This window comes from Megascapheus bottae, chromosome 12, assembly GCF_031878675.1.
Source record: "Megascapheus bottae isolate mThoBot1 chromosome 12, mThoBot2.hap1, whole genome shotgun sequence".
In the NCBI taxonomy this organism is placed as follows: domain Eukaryota; kingdom Metazoa; phylum Chordata; class Mammalia; order Rodentia; family Geomyidae; genus Megascapheus; species Megascapheus bottae.
Genome location: NC_143520.1, coordinates 40528347 through 40549323, shown reverse-complemented (window position 1 = coordinate 40549323; position 20977 = coordinate 40528347). Strand labels below are relative to the sequence as shown.

Below are 20977 nucleotides of genomic sequence, written 5' to 3'. Positions count from 1 at the left end.
ATCTTTTAAAATTCAAACAGGAACATTCATTAAAATCCCTCAAATTCTAGTCTTTCCTCCTTTCCCAGGACACCTTTGCCAATGTGCACTTTCCCCCCAACAACTTCATGATTCTTCAGCCTAGATTTAAATCTCACCTGGCAAAAGTTGCTCCTTTTGTACCTATTTTCTCAACATCTTTCCCTATTGTAGCAATTTAATGGATGTTAACATTACATGTAGCATGATAAAAGTTCTAGACAACTGCAATAAGTACTTAAGAGAAATATTTAACAAGCTAACATATATGAGATCATGCCATAGTCCTGCAATTTTTGTTTTCCCCCATTAATAGCTTAAGTGAGTATACTACCTTAGTATACTCACCATTTTTTTTGGCCAGTCCTGGGCAAGCTCAGGGCCTGAGCACTGTCCTTGGACTTTTTCAAGGCTAGAGCTCTACCACTTGAGCCTCAGCACCACTTCCGGATTTTTTCTATGTATGTGGTACCAAGGAATCGAACCCGGGTCTTTGTGCATGCTAGGCCAGCACTCTACCACTAGGCCAAACTCCTGGCCCCGTATACTCACCTTTTTGTTCCCATCCTAGATGTGAACATAAGGATTAAGGAGCTCTCCCTGAGGAATTCTTTGCCTAAGGCTGTCATGGCTCTGCTTCTCCCTTTGGTAGTTCATTGAAGGTAAGATCTCAACCTCCAGAGTGGCAAGGACTATGCATGTGAGCCAATGGTGCCCAGCTAACTTACCTTTTTTTTTTTCATGTATTTTTTATCATAATTTAACCCAGCTCTTTTTAACAGATGCATTGCACTCTACAGCAAGGCTGTAACTTTTTGGAATAAAGATAGACAGACAGACACACACACACCAAGAAAAACAAAAAAAGAATAAGAAAAGACTGTGAAGTAACTCTAGGGTTAGGTGTGGTGATGTATGCTCTAAAGTCTTACAACCCACGGCTGAGGCCGGAAGATGTGGAGTTTGAGGTCAGCATTGGGAACATGGCAAAATCCTAGGAACACAAGAAGGGAGAGAAGGGTGAAGTGAAGGAAATTGTCACCCATAAAAATAGAAAAAAATTGCAATAGTACAATAAACTATTTTGTGCATGTGCCAGTCCTGGGGCTTGAACTCGTCAGGGCCTAGGCACTGTCCCTGAGCTTCTCTGCTCAAGGCTAGCACTCTTCTACCACTTTAACATCTCCACTTCTTAATCTTCAGATCTCAGCCTCATGAGTAGTTAGGATTACAACCATGAGCCACCAGCACCTGGCTTCAAAGTCTCTTAAAAGACTTTCTGTACAGCAATTGAACTCTAAATCTCTAGTATCATCGCTACCTGTTTATTACAAATTAAGAGATATATGCATTCATAAGTACATGAATAATCAGAGTGCACAAACCAATCAAATACACAACTTCAGGTCAAATTATTTTATTTCATGAATAAAAGCAGTAGTTAGCAGTTGAAGAAATTTTTATTCCTTGATTGGATAAGATATTGAATACCATGAAAGTAACAAGCTTTTTCCTACATGTCAAAACAAAGCAAAGGTCACACAGAAACCACATATTACTGAGTACCAACTTTACTGGGACAAGAAACACACTAAAACCTGTGCTGGTATCAAAGCATACAATAGGAATGTGACACATATGCCTCCACTGTTATTCTTGGGACAAATTCCAAAGTATCACTTTTCTTCTTAGCAGAGCTCCATAGAGGTTCTGGACCACAAAGAGCTGTGCCAAAGCTTCTTGGCTCTTGGTCAGTTACTTTTAGTATTTCAGTCTTCAAGCAAGTAGTTAGGGTTAACTACCAAATAGGGATCTTCTTCATAGCTCTCACTTCCTTCTGTAGAACCTTTCAATCCAGCTTGTGTGAGTTCAATTAGAACATGATCCTGCAGAACACAAGCATCTGTCCTCAGTCTCTAACAATATTACAAAAATGTCAAGATATTCCAAACACTGATCCTCATGAGCACTATTTCTTTCATTCATTCTTTCCTTCCTTCCTCTTTCCCTCCCTCCCTTTTTGCTAGTCCTGGGCTTGAACTCAGGGCCTGGGCACTGTCCCTGAGCTTCTGTTGCTCAAGGGTAGGGATCTACCACTTGAGCCAGAGAGCCACTTTCTGCTTTTTCTGTTCATGTGGTGTTGTTGAGGAATGGAATCCAGGGCTTCATGCATGCTAGGTAAGCATTCTACCACTAAACCACATTCCCAGCCCTCAATTTTATTTCATTTACCCACAGAAAATCTGAAGAAAGCTGGTCTTAAAATTACCACCAATGGGGCCAGGAGTTTGGCCTAGTGGTAGAGTGCTTGCCTAGCATACACGAAGACCCGGGTTCGATTCCTTGGTACCACATACATAGAAAAAAGCCGGAAGTGGTGCTGAGGCTTAAGTGGTAGAGCTCTAACCTTGAGAAAAAGAACCCAAGGACAGTGCTCAGGCCCTCAGTCCAAGCCCAGGATTGACCCCCCCCCCAAAATTTACCATCAGTGCCCTTCTAACACTATGAACCATCTTTTTTTGGGGGGTGGGGTGGGGGGTGGTGGTGGGTCATAGGGGTTGAACTGGACTAGGCGCTGTGCCTGAGCTCTTCAGCTCCAGGTTACCACCCTACCCTTGAGCCACGCCCAATTTCCCACTTTTCTAGAGGTTAACTGGAGATAAGAGTCTCAGGTCCTAGGTCGGCCTGGCTCATGCCTATAATCCTAGCTACTCAGGAAGCTGAGATCTGAGGATCAAGGTTCAAAGCTAGCCAGGCACTAAAGTCCCTGAGATGAGACTCAGTTTAACTGAGTTATGGGTTTTTTATTTATTATTTTTTATTTTGCCAGTCCTGGGCTTCAGCTCAGGGCCTGAGCACTGTCCTTGAACTTTCTCAAGGCTAGAGCTCTACCACTTGAGCCTCAGCACCACTTCTGGCTTTTTTCTATGTATGTGGTACCCAGGAATCGAACCCGGTTCTTCATGCATGCTAGGCAAGCACTGTAACCACTAGGCCAAACTCCCAGCCCCTGAGTTATGGTTTTTATACCCTCCACATCTACAAATACATACTTATCTAACCCCACAGGTGAAGTTTTTCAGATGAAAGAACCCTGACATGTAATGTGGAGTCCTATGAAGCGAAGTGGCATGGTTGACTCTCTGCCACTGAACAAGAAAATCCAATCACTCAACAAACATCTGATTTCTCTATGTGGCCTTTAGCACTGGGAATAGCAGTTCATAAAGTCCCTGCTTTTAGGCCAAGAGCTTGACCTAATGGTAGAGTGCTTGTCTAGTATGCACGAAGACCCGTGTTTGATTCCTTGGTACCACATACATAGAAAAACCCAGAAGTGGTGCTGTGGTTCAAGTGGTGGAGCTCTAGCCCTGAGGACAGCACAAGGACAGTGTTCAGTCCCCAGGACTGGCCAAAAAGTAGTCTCTGCTTTCCAAGAATGGTGCTCCTATTCTGGAAGACAAACTTAAGAATCTGAGTAAAGACTATACTGCCAGGCAATGACAAACACTATGATGAAACATAAAGCAGGACAGCAAAAGCAGAAGGCTGCTATCTTATCATGCCAAGCCAGAAAGGCTTGTAGAGATAACATGTAAGTAGACACCACAACAGAGGAAGGTACAAGGGGAAAGATAAATGGCAAGTGTAAAGTCCTCCAAGTTTGGTGTGCTACAGAATAAGGCTAGTGTCAGCAGGTGCAACAAGGAAGAATGCCAAGAAATGAATTCGAGAGACTGGAGTAGATTTGGCAGGGCACAGTAATGAGACTGGGCTTTATTATTCTAAATGGAAATAAAGCACTGTGAGTTAGGGTAGGAAAAAAACAACTGGTTACTGGAAGTACCTGACTGGATATGGGGCAAAAAGCCTCAAGAGCATAGGCTGGATGACTTTGATGAGCTGGTGAAGGTAAAGCAAGACAGAAGAAATAAAAACTGAACAGAATGGCAGAAGATACTCTTTTTGATCAAATTAAGTATAAAAGGACTATTAATTTACTGGTTATTATGTACATATAAAGTTGGATAAGTATCACTACTACTTGGGAAGCAATACTAGGAGGACAGAAGCATGACCGACCGGCTCCCATATCATTGTCTTTGGGTTTTAGTTTGGCTTTTCAAGTAGTTTGAGAGTTATCCACAGATGAGTGAATTTATAAAAGCAAATAAATAACTTAAGTAATATATGTGAGTAACCTTAGAGGTAAGAGAAAGATGCAGGAAAAGGGAATAAGAGTGAACAGTCAGGGGCTAAAGAAGATTAAAGAGAACATGGTAAATGACAAAGAAACAAAGAGGAAAGTTTTGTAGAGCTTGGGCACTGTGCCTAACCTTTCTCAAAGCTAGTGATGTACCACTTCAGCCAAAGCACAAATTTCCAGCTTTTTTTTTTCTGTGTAATGTGGTACCAGGGAAAGAATGCCTATCTTTTTTCACAATGTCATCCCTGGTTGGGTATTTTTAACCATTTACTTTCCATTCTGATTAGCCATATGCATGTAATGAACACCTAGGCATCCTGCCAGTATCACCTGCTTTCTTAGTTTTATCTTCCTCATATTCTTAGTTTCCTTTTATTTAGCCCCATAAGCATTTTTCTTAATTTTTCAAACTTCCCTCTCTACCCTTAGTTAAATTTAATTTCCATTATACTTACACCTCAGTAATTAAAAATGTTGAAGAGTTTGGCCTGGTGGTACCTAGCATGCACAGGAACCCAGATTCTGATTCCTCAGTACCAGATACATAGAAAAAGCTGGAAGTGGTGTTGGGGCTCAAATGGTAGAGCTCTCTCCTTAAGGATAATGCTCAGGCTCTGAGCTCAAGCCCAGGACTGGCCAAAAGAAAAAAAAAAGGTTGAAGAAGGATGGGAGTCTAGCCTAGCACTAGAGTGCTTGCCCCATGCACAAAGCCCTAGGTTTGATTCCTAGGTACCACACATATATAGAAAAAAAAAAAAAGCCAGAAATGGTGCTGTGGCCCAGGGGATAGAGCTCTAGTCCTGAGAAAGCCCAAAGACAGTGCTCAGGCCCTGAGTTCAAGGACCAGGACTGGCAAAAAAAACCCTCAAAAACAAACAACAACAACAACAACAAAAACAAAGACTTAGAATAGTCAAAGCAATTCTAGGCAAAAAGAGGAATGAAGGTAGTATTATAATACCAGACTTCAAATTCTACTACAGAGCCCTAATAATAAAAACAGTATGGTATTTGCACAAAAATAGACCAGAAATCAATGGAACAGAAGATTCAGAAATAAAACCACATACCTATAGTCAACTTATGTTCGACAATGGAGCCAGAGATACACAGTGGAATAAACACAGCCTCTTCAATTATTGGTGCTGGGAAACCTGGCAGCCATATGCAGAAAACTAAAAATTGATCCTAGCCTATCACCATGCATAAGCATCAACTCAAAATGGATCAAAGACCTCAATATCAGACCCGAAACGCTGGAACTGCTACGGATAGAGTAGGAGAGACACTGGAACTCATAGGCACAGGCAAAAACTTCTTTGAACAGAGTCCCAGGGTCACAACAGATTGGGGAGAGACTTGACAAATGGGACTACCTAAAAATAAAAAGTTTCTGCACAAAGGCATAGTTACTAAAGTAGAAAGACAGCCAACTAACTGAGAAAAGATATTTACCAATAATGCATCAGACAAATGCTTAATATCCAATATCTACAGGGAAATCAAAATGATCCCCCAATCCAACAAACAAATCAGTAAATCAGCTAGGGAATTAAAGAGACTTATCAAAATAAAAGAGATTAAAATGGCAAAGAAGGACCGGGATTTTGGCCTAGTGGTTAAAGTGCTTGCCTAGCATGCATGAAGACCCGGGTTCGATTCCTCGGTACCACATACATAGAAAAAAGCTGGAAGTGGTGCTGAGGCTCAAGTGGTAGAGCTCTGCTCAGGCCCTGAGCTCAAGCCCAGGACTGGCAAAAAAAAAAAAAAAAAAAAAAAAAAAAAAGGCAAAGAAACATGAGAAAATGTTCATCATCCATGGTCATAAAGGAAATGGAAATAAAAACAACCCTAAGATACCACCTTACCCCAATTAAAATGGCCAATATTTTAAACTCAGACGACAAATGCTGGTGAGGATGTGGAAAAAGAAGAATCCTCTACTGCACTGATGGTGGGAATGTAAACTAGTTTAGCCACTCTGGAAGGTAGTTTGGAGGTTTCTTAAAGAACTGAAAATAGACCTTCCCTATGATCCCACCATACCATTCCTGGGCATCTACCCTGAGCAGCATAACCCACAGGATATGATAAAGACACCTGCTCAGCCATGTTCATCGCTGCACTATTTACAATAGCCAAGCGATGAAAAAACCCCCAGATGCCCCACTATAGATGTATGGATACAAAAAATTTGGTACATACATATAATGGAACTCTTATCTATTTATTTTCGCCAGTCCTAGGCCTGATTTCAGGCCCAGAGCACTGTCCTTGGACTTTCTCAAGGCTAGAGCTCTATCACTTGAGCCTCAGCACCACTTCCGGCTTTTTTTTCTATGTATGTGGTACCGAGGAATCGAACCCGGGACTTTGTGCATACTAGCCAAGCACTTTACCGCTAGGCCAAACTCCCGGACAACAATGTAATTCTACATAACCAACAGACAAGATAAAATAATGGCATTCGCTAGGAAGTGGATGAAACTAGAGCAAATCTTGTTGAGTGAGTTAAGACCAAAGGAACAAAAAGCACATGGTTTCCTTGATATGTGGATATTAGATCCAAATAGCACAAGAGATGACTCAATATTTGGGTACCCATGGTCACTGACACGATCTTGGAGATATAAACATAACTACACAGACATAACAATATATGATGGGATATATACTTTATAGACATGTTACATAGATCGATATGTATCTATGACAAACTCTCAGCTAAATTCCAATTATATTCTAAAATCTATGTACCAGTGATTGCATATAGATTCCCTTCTTGAATACTTGTTAAACATGACATTTGAAATATGATGTAACAATCAGTATTAATAAAATCTTTCAATTAAAAAAAATATTCCAGGGGCCAGAAGTTTGGCCTAGTGGTAGAGTGCTTGCCTAGCATGCACCAAGACCCAGGTTCGATTCTTTGGTACCACATACTTAGAAAAAGCCGGAAGTGGTGCTGAGGCTCAAGTGGTAGAGCTCTAGCCTTGAGAAAAAAATCCAAGGACAGTGCTCAGGCCCTGAGCTTAACTCAGGACTGGAAAAAAAAAAAATTCCAAAGCCACCCCCCCAGATCTCACCTAAATTTGCCAATTTTTTCTTTTTTTGGTGGGTCCTGAGCTTGAACTCTGGATCTGGGCGCTATCCCTGAGCTCTTCAGCTTAAGGCTACACCCCTGAGCCACAGCAGCACTTCCAGTATTCTAGTGGTTAATTGGAGATAAAAAGTCTCACAGTTTTTAGTGCCCAGGGTGGCTTTGAACCATGATCCTCGGATCTCAGCCTCCTGAGTAGTTAGGATTACAGGGGTGATACCATGCCGGGCTCAAATTTTGCTTACTTTATAAAGGAAATAATTCTTAACAGTCCTGAAAAAAATCTGTAAGACGACATGAAGTCCTTCCTTCATTAATACGACAGAGTAAGTGCAATTATATACATACATAGTGTGTGAGTCGATGAATGACTTTCTCTATGATCCTCTTTTTATTTATAAGCTCTTCTTCAGAGTCTATCTCTGATTCCATTTCCTTCAAATACCAGTTGACAAGCTCACTCCTCTTTAATGCTGACTCATCTTCCTCTGCAACAAAAAAATGTATTTTAAAAAGATTCCTTTTCAGTAAACTGTATTGAGCACTCTAGGAGTTTGCATACACAAGATAACATACAGGTTACCTAACATGTCAAACAGCACATCTGTTCATATAAAGTTTGCAATGTTCCAGCGTCAAGTAATATATTACATTATCTAAAATTATACCTTACTTCATCAAGAAGAGAAAAAAAGAAAATAGGATTTAAAAAATAAATTTTAGTTTTCTTTTTGGTCAGTCATGGGGCAAAAACTCAGGTCTTGAGCACTGTCCCTGAGCTTCTTTTGTTCAAGGTGAGCACTCTACCACTAAGCCACAGAGCCATTTCCAACTTTTTCTGTTTATGTAGTACCAAGGAACTGAATGGCTTCATGGGGCTTGAACTCTGGGCCTTGACACTGTTCCTGATCACTTCAGCTCAAGGCTGGTGCTGTACTGCTTTGAGCCACAGTGCCACTTCCAATTCTGATGGTTAACTGGAGATGAGTCTCAAAGACTTTCCTGCCCAATTGGGCTTTGAACTGTGATTTGCAGATCTCAGTTTCCTGAGTAACTAGGATTATAGGCATAAGCCACTGGCACCCAGCTTTATTTTTAGCAGTACTAGGGTTTGAACTAAAGGCCTCATACTTGCTATGTGGACACTTCTATTTCAGCCATGTCCCTAGCACGCTTTTGCTTTATTTTTCATGTAGTAACTTGAATTTTTATCCAGGGATAACCTCAGATCTCAATCCCCTTATGGCCTCCCACTTAGCTAGAATCTTGCTAACTTTCTCCTGGCCTCAAACCAATTTCATCTCAACCTTTTAAGCATCTGGGACTATAGCCATGTGCCACTACTCTGCCACCTATGAAATATCAATATTCTAGGTGTGCAACATCTATTTTAAAATACAGCATTGTAGTATTTATTTATTTATTTATTTTGTTGTTGTTGGTTGTGGGACTTGAACTCTGGGCCTAGGCATTGTCACTGAGCTCTTCAGTTCAAGGTTACGGCCCTACCCCTTGAGCCACAGCTATCCTCAGATCTCAGCCTCCTGAGTAGCTAGGATTACAGGTGTGAGTCACCATACCTGGCTAGCACTATAGTAATTCTGTATGTAAAAAGATTTTTATGTGCTTCTTTATGTTATCATATCCAAAACTTCTGCTTCAAAATCATTAAAACAGGCTGAAGACACTAACAAAAATCATCCCTTAACCTTTACTTGACAATTAACTTGGTGGAAAAACTTTTGGCTAACAGGCTACACTGATATCCCACACAAATATACTTTGCTAAAATGAGCCTATATAACTATTTACCTTATCTTCTGACTAAAACAGTACACTACTCAGCATTCAGAAGAGGCTATGCAAATAAAGCTAATATAACATATATAAATAATCTTAAGTATAGCCTCACCTTCTTCCATCTTTCTGAGGTGCAGCACAATGAGGTTAGAGATTCGGCAATACTCAGAGAAGCCCAGCCTTAAGGAAGGTTTGGAAACAGATTCTTGATTTATGTCTTCGCTGTAGCCATTAATTCCATTCACAGGGGCAGGGCTGTCAGCATGACCTGTATGAAAAGTTAAAACACTTGGGGTATTAGATCTAAACAACAGAAGAGCGATGACTCAATACTCAGGTATTCCAGGTCGTTGACATGAATTTGGAGATATAAATGTATCTATATTAGACATACAAGTCTATGATAGAATATGTATCCTATAGACATATATTAATAAAGATATCAGTACATATCTTTGACATATAAAGACTCAGCTTAATATGTTCTTAAAATTTATGTGCCAGTGATTGCACATAGATTTTTTCTTGAATACTTGACTGTAGAACATGACAATTTGAAATATGTAAAAACTCATTTTAATATGGACATGGTATTGGAAATATAAACACAACTACATAAACATAAAAACCTATGACTCTAGGGCTGGGAGTTTGGCCTAGTGGTAGAGTGCTTGCCTAGCATGCACGAAGATTTGGGTTCAATTCCTTGGCACCACATACATAGAAAAAAGCCGGAAGTGGTGCCAAGGCTCAAGTGGTAGAGCTCTAGCCTTGAGGAAGTCCAAGGACAGTGCTCAGGCCCTGAGCTCAAGCCAGGACTGGCAAAAAAAAAAACCCCAACCCCCCTATGACTCTATAGATACATTATAATAAATTAAGCACTTGCTTCTGTTTAGTATGCATTTACCAAGCACTTCTAAATGTACTATTTATGTTTCATACTAAGTTCAGAAAGGTAAAGTATAACAATAATTTTACAAATAAATCAGAAATAAATTGGAACCAAATTTATCAACTCTACTAACAAAAGCAACTACACTGGAAGAAATGAGGATTGAAATTTTGTAATATTAAATCCATTTGCAGTCTTATGTGTTAAGTAGAAGAATTCTAGTATGCCTGAAAAAATTCAAGAGTAAAATAGTACAAATAAAGGATGTTGGTCATAGGACTTAAGCCTACTACCCCATTTTGGCATACCTATCTTCAAGCATATATATTTTATGTAAACTATACTTTCACTTAGTAAAATCATACTTTCATGAACAGTCAAATCTCACCATTGATGCCTCCTGGGCCTTCATCTACCTCCATTTGTGTCTCTTCCTCTTGATCTAGGTTGACATCAGGCGTTTCAACCCGGATGATCGATTTATTCAGTAACCGAAAGGCTTCCTTCACATGCTTAGGTTGGACCTAAATCAGTAATGGGGTAAATTCAGTTACTCTTGATATGCCAATATAATACAATAAATTCACCAGAACAGATAACATGTCTGATAATACCACATATTGACAAAAATGAAGAAATTCTCTGCAAGCAAATATATGAGTGTATGTAAAAAATTGAATGTATGTAATTTCTTTTTGTTCTAGAGCTTGAGCCCAGGACTATAAAGTAAGTATTCTACCCGCTGATTTTCTGTGGCAGGGTGACCTTAAAGCTTCATTCCTCTTGCCGCACTTCCTCTGGAGTGCTTGGATAACAGGTATCCCATACCATGTGTGGATATAATAATCTGTGTTATAGTAATATGACTCAAGAGGTAGAGCAAAAACTTTATGCAAAGAAGTTCAGGGACAGTTCCCAAGCCTTTAGTTCAAGATCTAGGACTAGCACACACACAAAAGACAACAAACTCAAAAGAACAACAATCCTACCTAGTTTAGACAGGTATTGGTAGCCCACACCTGTCAAACTAGCTATTTAGTTTCTTTCCAGATGATGATTGAGAAGCTAATTTAAAAAAATGGAGCCAGGTACCAAAACAGTAACAGAACTTCGCCTTTTTCTGGGGTTTTGCTTTTTATCTTTTTCATTAATGCTGTTGCTGCTATCGATGCATAACATACTGCTATTATTTATCTTTTTATATAAATAAGTACACACACACATATAAACATATACATATATATACATATAAATAACTTGACAGCTGTGCTGTCAATGTTGGAAAAAGTATCCCAGTTTACCGTGTTGAGTTGGCACTGTACAGAAATTAATAGCCATATTGGTATAGAAATGTTAAACTTAATTTTTTTTCATTTGTACAGGGGTAAACACACTATTAAATATGTAAGGTCTTATCTTCGTGGGTTTGATTACAGAAACTAATAAAGTATTCTCTAAATAAAAAAACAATCAAACAAAAAACTAGCTACTTAGCAGTAAGATGTAAGGATTTTGTTTTGAAGCCAACCAGGAAAAGTCCATGATACTCTCATTGCCAATGAACTACCAAAAAGCAGCAAGTGGTGGTATAGCTAAAGTTGCCAGCATTGAATGGAAAAAGCCAAGCCAGAGAGGGAGGCCTTGAGTTCAAGCCTTTGGCACAAGAAAAGAAAAAACAAACTCAGGTACTGGTGGCTCATGCCTATAACCCTAGCTACTCAAGAGGGTGAGATCTAAGGATCATGATTTGAAGTCAGCCTGGGTAGGGAAGCTCTTGAGATTCTATTTCCAATTACCATCAGAAAACCACAAGTGGAGCTGTGATTCAAAGCACTAGTCTTGAGCACAAAAGCTCAGGAACAGTACCCAGGCCCTGAGTTCAAGCCCCACAACCAGCCAAAACAAACCAAAAAACAAGAAACTGCCAAGCACCAGTAGCTCACATCTGTATTTCTCAGTACTCAGGAGGCTGACATCTGAAGATCAAGGTTCCAAGCCAGCCAGGGGCACAAATTAACCTCTAGAAAAAAACAGGAAGTGGGGCTTGGCTCAAGGGTAAGGTGGTCACCTTGAGTTGAAGAGCTCAGGGACAGCACCCAGGCCGAGTTAAAAAAAAAAAAGAAAAAAGAAAAAAAGTCTAACAGAGTTTAGTGCCAGGGCTGGCTTTGAAACGTGTTCCTCATATCTCAGCCTCCTGAGTAGTTAGGATTACAGACATGAGCCACAGCGTTGGGCAAGCTCAAGAGATTCTTAACCCAGTACTGTACCCTACACCAGCAGGAGGTAAAGGCAGACTGTTAACTTCCCATTTCTTAGAAGATGTCAGGGTTTCAATCGAGGAATCAATGAGAAGTAGCAGTTAGATATGAGATAGTGATATACAAATGGACTTAAAATGAAGTTTTTGTTTTAATGTGTATACTGTAGGCTGAACTTTTACTAAGGAGGAAACCAAATGTGAATGCTAAGAGAAGACCTAGAGCAGAGGTAGAGCAACAGACTTAAGCAGAGAAAGCCAAGAGAAACCACTAGGCCCCAAGTTCTGGCACACATGTACGTACACACGAATATACACAAAAACAAAAACCCAAATTTTACTTCTGACTTAAATGTATAAAAGCTATTTTTGTTGAAGCAGGTAAGGGACTCCTACAATTCCTCTCAAGTCTCACTGCTTGTGAAACTTAGTTCAAAGAACAATTTCTATGGTTTTTAACCTTTCCATACTGTACTATTTGCAATAGCCAAGTTATAGAAACAGTTCAGCTGTGCTAAAATGAGTAGATCAACAAAATGTGGTACAGATACAAAACAGAATTTTAATGAAGCACTAGAAAGAGTTCAAGATCGCTGGAAGTTTGGCCTAGTGGTAGAGTGCTTGTGTAGAGTGCTAACTTTTAGGAAAAGCCCAAGGCCAGTGCTTAGGCCCTGAGATCAAGCCCAGGACTGACCAAACAAAACAAAACAAAAACCCAAAAAACAAAAACCCGAAAGAATGAGAGATTATGCTGTTTGCAAGCAAGTGGATGGATCTACAAAAATCATGTTAACTGAGATAAGTCAAGCTCAGAGAGACACGTGGTGCATGTTTTCTCTCATATGTAAACTATGTATAAAAACTGGACATAGGGGGCCAGGAGTTTGGCCTAGTAGTAGAGTGCTTGCCTAGCATGCACGAAGACCCGGGTTTGATTCCCTGGTACCACATACATAGCAAAAAGCCAGAAGTGGTGTTGTGGTTCAAGTGGTAGAGCCTTAGCCTTGAGAAAATCCAGGGACAGTGCTCAGACCCTGAGCCCAAGCCCAGGACTGGCAAAAACAAAAACAACAACAACAACAACAACAAAAACTGGACATAGGGACCGGCAGTTTGACCTACTAGTGGTAGAGTGCTTACCTTGCATGCTTGAAAACCCAGGTTTGATTCCTCGGTACCATGTACATAGAAAAAAGCTGGAAGTGGTGCTATTGCTCAAGTGGTAGAGCTCTAGTCTTGAGAAAGCTCAAGGACAGTGCTCAGGCCCTGAGCTCAAGCCCAGGATTGGCCAAAAAAAAATTAAAACAAAAAACAAAACACCAAAAAAACTGGACATAACCTATAAAGGACTTAATGCATTCACACACAGATTAAGAGGATACCTTTAAGGGAGGAACCAAAGGAGTACTTCTCTGAACATTTAAGCTACTATTTACTCATATGAATTCCAGGAAACTGAAACATGCTTTTTACCCTTTTTTTTGGGGGGGGGGAGTGGATGAGGGAACATAAGTACAAATCATGATATTCAGTATACACTATGTGAAAAATGAACTATTTAACTTGTGGACAGTGATCAGAGGGGGAAACTAGAGGAAAACAAAGGGATAACACTGTCCAAAAAGTTATATACTCATTACCTTATCAGAAATAGTAACCCATATATAACATGTTAATAAAATTATATTTAAAATAATTTTAAAAAACCATGGAGGGGACCGGGAGTTTGGCCTAGTGGTTAAAGTGCTTGCCTAGCATGCACGAAGACCCGGGTTCGATTCCCCGGTACCACATACATAGAAAAAAGCCGGAAGTGGTGCTGAGGCTCAAGTGGTAGAGCTCTAGCCTTGAGAAAGTCCAAGGACAGTGCTCAGGCCCTGAGCTCAAGCCCAGGACTGGCAAAAAAAAAAAAAAAAACAACCATGGAGTTAGCCAGAATGATGGTGTGCATCTGTAATCTCTGCAATCAGGAGACTGAGGCACAAAATGTTCACTTTTTGGAGGTGGTGCTGTGGCTCAAGTGGTAGACCGCTTTGTGCTGAAGATCTCAGGGATAGAGCCCAAGCCTACAGGTAAGCCCCACAACCAACAAAAAAGTTCAGTGCTAGGTCAGCTTTGGCTGCATAGCAAGATCCTGTCTCAGATGAACAATTAAAAAAGAAATCAACCAACAAAATCCAACCATCAGACACAGGATTAAGTTCAGTGTGTGCTTAACATATACAGGGTCCTGGGTTCAATCCGCATCACAAAATAACCAAAATATACCATAAAAAACCCAATGAGACGTTTCTTTTGAGTTGTGAGGTTACACTACCAGTTATTTATTTGTATTTCAGGCTAGAGGCCTAGCACCTGTAGCGTTTAAATAGTTTTTTCTTGAATAAATGGTAGTTAACCTCTATAGACACTCTTACCTATGATAACGATTATCTCATCACTAATAGCTAATATACTGAACAAATGCTTGACAGCAACCTCCTTAAAGTGACTTATGTATATATTCTATGATCATTCAAAAGTTTCAGAAAAACAATCTACAACTAATTATAGAATGGTCCATACCAAAGATGATAATATACCTACACAAATTTTCTATTCATATCAGATCAAAGTGACTTTGATACCTCATCACAGCAGTGCATCCGAGCCATAGCTTCAGAGAGACGGATCATGCTCTCAAGCTGACGCACTGTTATCCTCCATGAAGACTTGGTTACTCCAGAACCATCCCTCTGGCGGAGGCGTTTATACTGTTCTACAATGAAGTCCTGTGACTCCTTAGAAATCTGTTTCAAAACAGCAACAAAGCTAGAAAACATTTCTACTTTAGGATAGCTGCATTAATTAAGCTTAATAATATTCCAGGGGTGGTTAATCTCATATTGTTACAGTAACTGATTTTGTTACCTGGTATATTGTATATACGTTTATTTATTTGAAATAGGAAAGGGAAAGAAACAAGGTGATTGGGACAGGGTGGGGGAGGGAAATGAGGACAAAAACATGAGAAGGGGTATCAATATGTGAGAAGTAATGCACCTTCTATCTGGTGAATATAACTGTAACCCCTCTTAAAATTACAAAAAAAATATTGACAGAACCCCCCTCCCTCAAAAAAAATATTCCAGGGGCCAGGAGTTTGTCCTAGTGGTAGAGTGTTTGCCTAGCATGCACAAAGACCCAGGTTCGATTTCTTAGGATCCCATACAGAGAAAAAGCTGGAGGTGGTGCTGTGGCTCAAGCAGTAGAGCTCTAGCCTTGAGAAAAGGACAATGGTCAGGCCGTGAGCTCAAGCCCAGGACTGGCAAAGAAAGACACCCCCCCCCCCAACACACACACCACAACAAACCTTTAGCCCAGTGTGGTAGCTCACGCCTGTAATCCTAACTACTCAGGAGGCTGAGATGAGGATCATGTTTCAAAGCCAGCATGTGCACTAAGAGTCCAAGAGACTTACCTCCAATTAATCACCAGAAAACCAGAAGTAGCACTGTGGCCCAAGGGGTAAGGCGGTAGCCTTGAGCTGAAAGCTCAGAGACAAAGGCCCATAGTTCAAGGCCCATGACCACAAAACAAAACAAAACAACAACAAAAAACCCAGATACCTGTGGCTCACACCTGTAATCCTTGCTACTTGGGAGGCTGAGAACTGAGGATCACAGTTTAAAGCCAGCCTGGGTATGAATCTCCAATTAACCACCAGAAAAAAAAAACACAAGTGGTGCTGTGGCTCAAAGTGGTAGGGCACTAGTTTTGAGCTTAAGAGCTCAGGGACAGCACCCAGGCCCAGAAATCAAGCCCCACAAGTGACATACATACATACATACATACATACATACAAACATACATACAAACATACATACATACATACATACATACAATTCCAGATGGAAATACTTTTTTTTTTTTGGTTAGTTGTGGGGCTTGAGCTCTGGGCCTGGGCACTGTTTCCAAACTCTTCAGCTCAAGACTACCAGCCTACCTCTTCTTGAGCAACAGAGCCACTTCCAATTTTCTAGTGGTTAATTGGAGATAAGAGTCTCACAGACTAAGCGCCCAGGCTGGCTTTGAACCAAGCTACTCAGATGTCAGCCTCCTGAATAGCCAGGATTACAGGCCTACCCACTGCTCCCGGCTCAGATAGAAATACTTTTGAGGGACTGAAAAGGTTGAAAATTGGAAGGCTGAACAACGAATTACTACAAAAATATCTCTGAAAAGGAATTAATATCTAGAAGCCTATGAATTTTATGTAGCAAGCTTATAGATATGAAAACAGACTTACTATTTAAGCCAAGGCCAAGGACCATTTCTTTTTTTTCTTTTCTTTTCTTTTTTTTTTTTTTTTGCCAGTCCTGGGCTTGAGCTCAGGGCCTAAGCACTGTCCTTGGACTTTCTCAAGGCTAGAGCTCTACCACTTGAGCCTCAGTACCACTTCCAGCTTTTTTCTACATATGTGGTACCAAGGAATCGAACCCAGGTCTTCGTGCATGCAAGGCAAGCACTTTAACCACTAGGCCAAAATCCCAGCCCCGCCAAGGACCAGTTCTAAAGTATGTCTAACAAACTGAAGTAATGAAGTAAGGTGTCAAAGACCATTAAGCAAATCAATACTCAAAACTGTTCTTGAAGCTGAATTAGTAAGTACATGTTGTCTTTGGGAGAAAAAGAAATTGACATGTGTGTTTACAGCAGCTATTTCTTTAAGCTGTTTTTTTTTGGCATATATCCAAAAGATATAAGCATATATTTAAGACATTTGCATTGTTTTTCAGAACAAAGAGCTCAAGATATTAAGCATATGTACTGGTCACAGAGATATCAGTAGGTAGTCTTATCAACATATCACTTTATGTTATTATTTTCAAGGCACTAAAATTTTTTCTTTTTAAAGTGTTAAAATAGAGTTTGTACTCCTAACTTGGAGTTTCCTATGGCAAGTACTTTACCACTTATAAATTTTGTGCTGGTCATGGGGCTTGAACTTAGAGCCTGGCCATTGTCCCTGAGATTATTTTTCTCAAAACTAGTGCTCTAACACTTGTGCCACAGAGCCACATTCAACCTTTTCTGAGTAGTTTATTGGAAATAGCCTCACAGAGTTTCCTGTTTTGGCTGGCTTTAACCATGATCCACAGGTCTTGGCCTTCTGAGTAACTAGGATTACAGGTGAGTCACTGGCTTCCAGCTAAGCCTTTGGGGTTTTTTTGTTTTGTTTTGCGCCAGTTCTGCGGCTTGAACTCAGGTCCTGAACACTGTCCTTGGGCTTTCCTAAAGGCTAACTCTACCACTTGGGCCACAGCACCACTTCAAGTTTTTTGTTGTTATTGTTTTTATCTTGTTCTAAGTATGTGGTAATAAGGAATCAAACCCAGATCTTCGTGCATGCTAGGCAAGCACTCTACCACTAGGCCAAACTCCTGGCCCTAACCCTTAGTTTTAAATTTCTTCTGAATCAGTTAGAGCCAATCCATTATAACAGATAATGAAGTGAATATGATGAACACACTGAAAGATAACTTTAAAAACTCAAGTGGTAGAGCTCTAGCTTTGAGAAAGCCCAAGGACTGTGCCCAGACCCTGAGTTCAAGGCCCAGGCCTGGCAAAAAAAAAAAATACAGACAACTCAATTAGAAAAAAGTAGACTTTTTCGTTTTCATGTTTAATTTCTGAAAATGCCAAGCAATGAACCAGATGCACAATGTGGAGGTTTACTTTTACAAATAAATGCCTAAATCAACACCAATGGCTCTTGCCTGTAATTCTACAAATTTAGGAGGCTATAATCTGAGGATCAGTTTGAAGCCAGCCTAGGCAGAAAAGTCTATAAAAGCCCTAGATGCTGGTTAAGCCCCAGAACAGGAACAATTAAAAACAAAAAATTGTGTAGTATCCTGGACACAATACAAATTCAATTCAATAAATTACATTATATAAAATTACTATTTTACAACAAAATAGTAGTTCAATTTAACCATAATAGTCTAGAGGACTCCACTGTTTTCTTCAGTGAAAGATTTAAGAGCATTCGTTTAATCTATTGATTAAGACAAGATTCCTAGTATTGATAGCTGAAACAAAAGGATGTTGTTCAGTTTCCCAAAACTCTTTTCCCACAGAAATGCTGTGTATGTAATAAATAGAATTGCTCTGATTTAGAAGGAAATTCCCTTCTGATCTCTAAAGAAACAAACTATAATTAAAGTTATACAATTCTAAGATAAATGGGCCAGGAGTTTGGCCTAGTGCTAAGAGTGCTTGCCTAACATGCATGAAGACCCGGGTTCAATTCCTTGGTAACACATACAAAAGAGCTGGAAGTGGTCCTGTGGCTCAAATGGCAGAGTTCTAGCCTTGAGAAAGCCCCAGGACAGTGCTCATGTCCTGAGTTTTAGTCCCCACAGATAGCAAAAATAAATAAATAAAACATTAAGATAAGGGCCGGGAGTTTGGCCTACTGGTAGAGTGCTTGCCTAGCATGCACGAAGACCGGGTTTGATTCCTCGGTACCACATACGTAGCAAAAGGCCAGAAGGGGTGCTGTGGCTCAAGTGGTAGAGCCCTAACCTTGAGAAAATCCAGGGACAGTGCTCAGGCCCTGAGCCCAAGCCTAGGAATGGCAAAAAAAATTAAAAAAATTAAGATAAGGCCGGGGGTGTAGCCTAGCGGTATAGTGCTCACCTAGCATGCACGAAGCCCTGGGTACCATCTACAAAGAAAAAGCTGGAAGTGGCGCTCTGGTTCAAGTGGCAAAGCACTGGCCTGAAGCAAAGAGTCCAAGAACAGTGTTCAGGCCCTGAGCAAGCCCCCAAAAAAGGAGATTTAAAATAAAAACCAAGAATAGCTAGATTTAGTAGCATACCTATAATGATAGTACATCTGTAATCTAGAGAGGCTAGGTAAGGTTGAATACAGCCAAGGCAAGAGCCTATCTCAAAACCAAAACCAACATCAACACCCAAGAAAAGACAAAACCAGTGCAGTTCATTTAATTTCCCACAACCCATTTCTTTAAATCCAACTACAATATGTACTGCCCTATCCCAGTACAAAAGGGCAGGTTACCTTAGGTTTAAACTGTCGAGCAAAGAGAAGATATCTTCTGATATCATCAAGGGAATAGACACGATCAATTGATTCCTCAATTCTTGAATGCAAGTCTACAATACGCCTGGCAATAGCATAATCGGTAACCTAGTTTAAAACAAGACAAATCGTCACAGTACTATCTAGCACAGACTATCTCAGGCAATAAGAACAAATTCTTGGGGCCGGGAGTTTGGCCTAGTGGTAGAGTGTTTGCCTAGCATGCACGAAGACCAGGGTTCAATTCCTCGGTACCACATAGGTAGAAAAAAGCCGGAAGTGGTGCTGAGGCTCAAGTGGTAGTGCTCTAGCCTTGAGAAAGTCCAAGGACAGGGTTCAGGCCCTGAGCTCAAGCCCAGGACTGGCAAAAAAAAAAAAAAAAAAAAAAAAAAAAAAAAAAAAAAAACAACCTCTCGATGTCACTGAAAATATAAGTAGGAATATAGATAAAATCACTAAAACTTTTTGGCCACAATTTACTTATCTACTGATTCAGTAAATAGCAGAGACAAGTTTTAAATAGTCTTGCTGCAGTTTTAGCTGCTACATTACAAAGATAATGACAAAAGACAATAAAAAAATATCAGGGGGAAAAATGTACACAGAGACAGCAAATAAGAATTTGGGGAGCAAATAAGAAATTGGGGAGAAATGTTAATATGTGAATCAGATAAAGGCCATCTGGGTTTTCTTTTTTTTTTCCCCAGAGCTGGGGACTGAACCCAGGGCCTTGTGCTTGCCAGGCAAGGGCTCTTCTGCTGAGCCAAGGCCCGACTGGGTTTTCTTTTTATCTGCCAGTCCTGGGGCTATGAAATCAAGGCCTGGGCACTGTCACTGAACTTCTTCGCTCAAGACAAGCACTCTACCACTTAAGTCACAGCACTTTGTTCTTTGTTTTTTTCATCCAGGTTGGTGTCTACCACTTGAGCCACAGCTCTGCTTTTATCGTGTGTGTGTGTGTGTGTGTGTGTGTGTGTGTTGTGGGGCTTGAACTCTGAGTCTAGGCGCTGTCCCTGAGCTCTTCAGCTCAAGGCTACCACCCTGACACTTGAGCCACAGCCCCACTTCCCATTTCCTAGGAATTAATTGGAGATAAAGAGTCTTTAGTGCCATGATCCTCAGATCTCAGCCTACTGAGTAGCTAGGATCACAGGTGTGAGCCACCATGCCCAGCCAAAATGACCATCTTACTAACTCCCTCTGGTTCAATTTTATGCTACTGAAGAGAAATGAAAGCTCACCATATGCACATACCAGTTATTGAGTAGCGATCCTTATTTCGTTATTCAAATTGGAATTAAAAAAAGAAACTAAAAAAAGAAACTAACAGTTCATGTTCTTTACCTCGTTGCATTCATCCACCAGGATAAAAAAGAGATCAAATCGAGACATGATGGGAGCTGACAAATTTATATTCTGTTTCAATGACTTTGACCTGTCATAGTGTCCACTGACTGGATTTGCTGCTGCCAAGATGGATGTCCGGGCATTCAAAGTTGCCTGAAAAGAAATGATACCTAAAGAATGAACAAAGGGCTGGGAGTTTTGCCTAGTGGCGGAGTGCTTGCCTAGCATGCATGAAGGCTCAGGTTTGATTCCTCAGTACCATGT

General features: G+C 40.4%; 1 protein-coding gene across 1 annotated transcript in view; it reads right to left on the bottom strand.

Annotated features, from left to right (window-relative positions):
* Positions 1–1419: 1419 nt before the first annotated feature.
* Mcm6 (minichromosome maintenance complex component 6) overlaps positions 1420–20977 on the bottom strand; it is a 42395-nt gene continuing 22837 nt past the window's right edge. The window contains exons 11-17 of the mRNA XM_090342875.1: positions 20711–20866; positions 19346–19474; positions 14905–15066; positions 10409–10544; positions 9241–9396; positions 7677–7816; positions 1420–1904 (exon numbers count right to left, since the gene is read on the bottom strand). Of these exons, the coding sequence (XP_090199001.1) occupies positions 1788–1904; positions 7677–7816; positions 9241–9396; positions 10409–10544; positions 14905–15066; positions 19346–19474; positions 20711–20866 (996 nt within the window). The 3' untranslated portion in view covers positions 1420–1787. The remainder of the gene's footprint in view (positions 1905–7676; positions 7817–9240; positions 9397–10408; positions 10545–14904; positions 15067–19345; positions 19475–20710; positions 20867–20977) is intronic.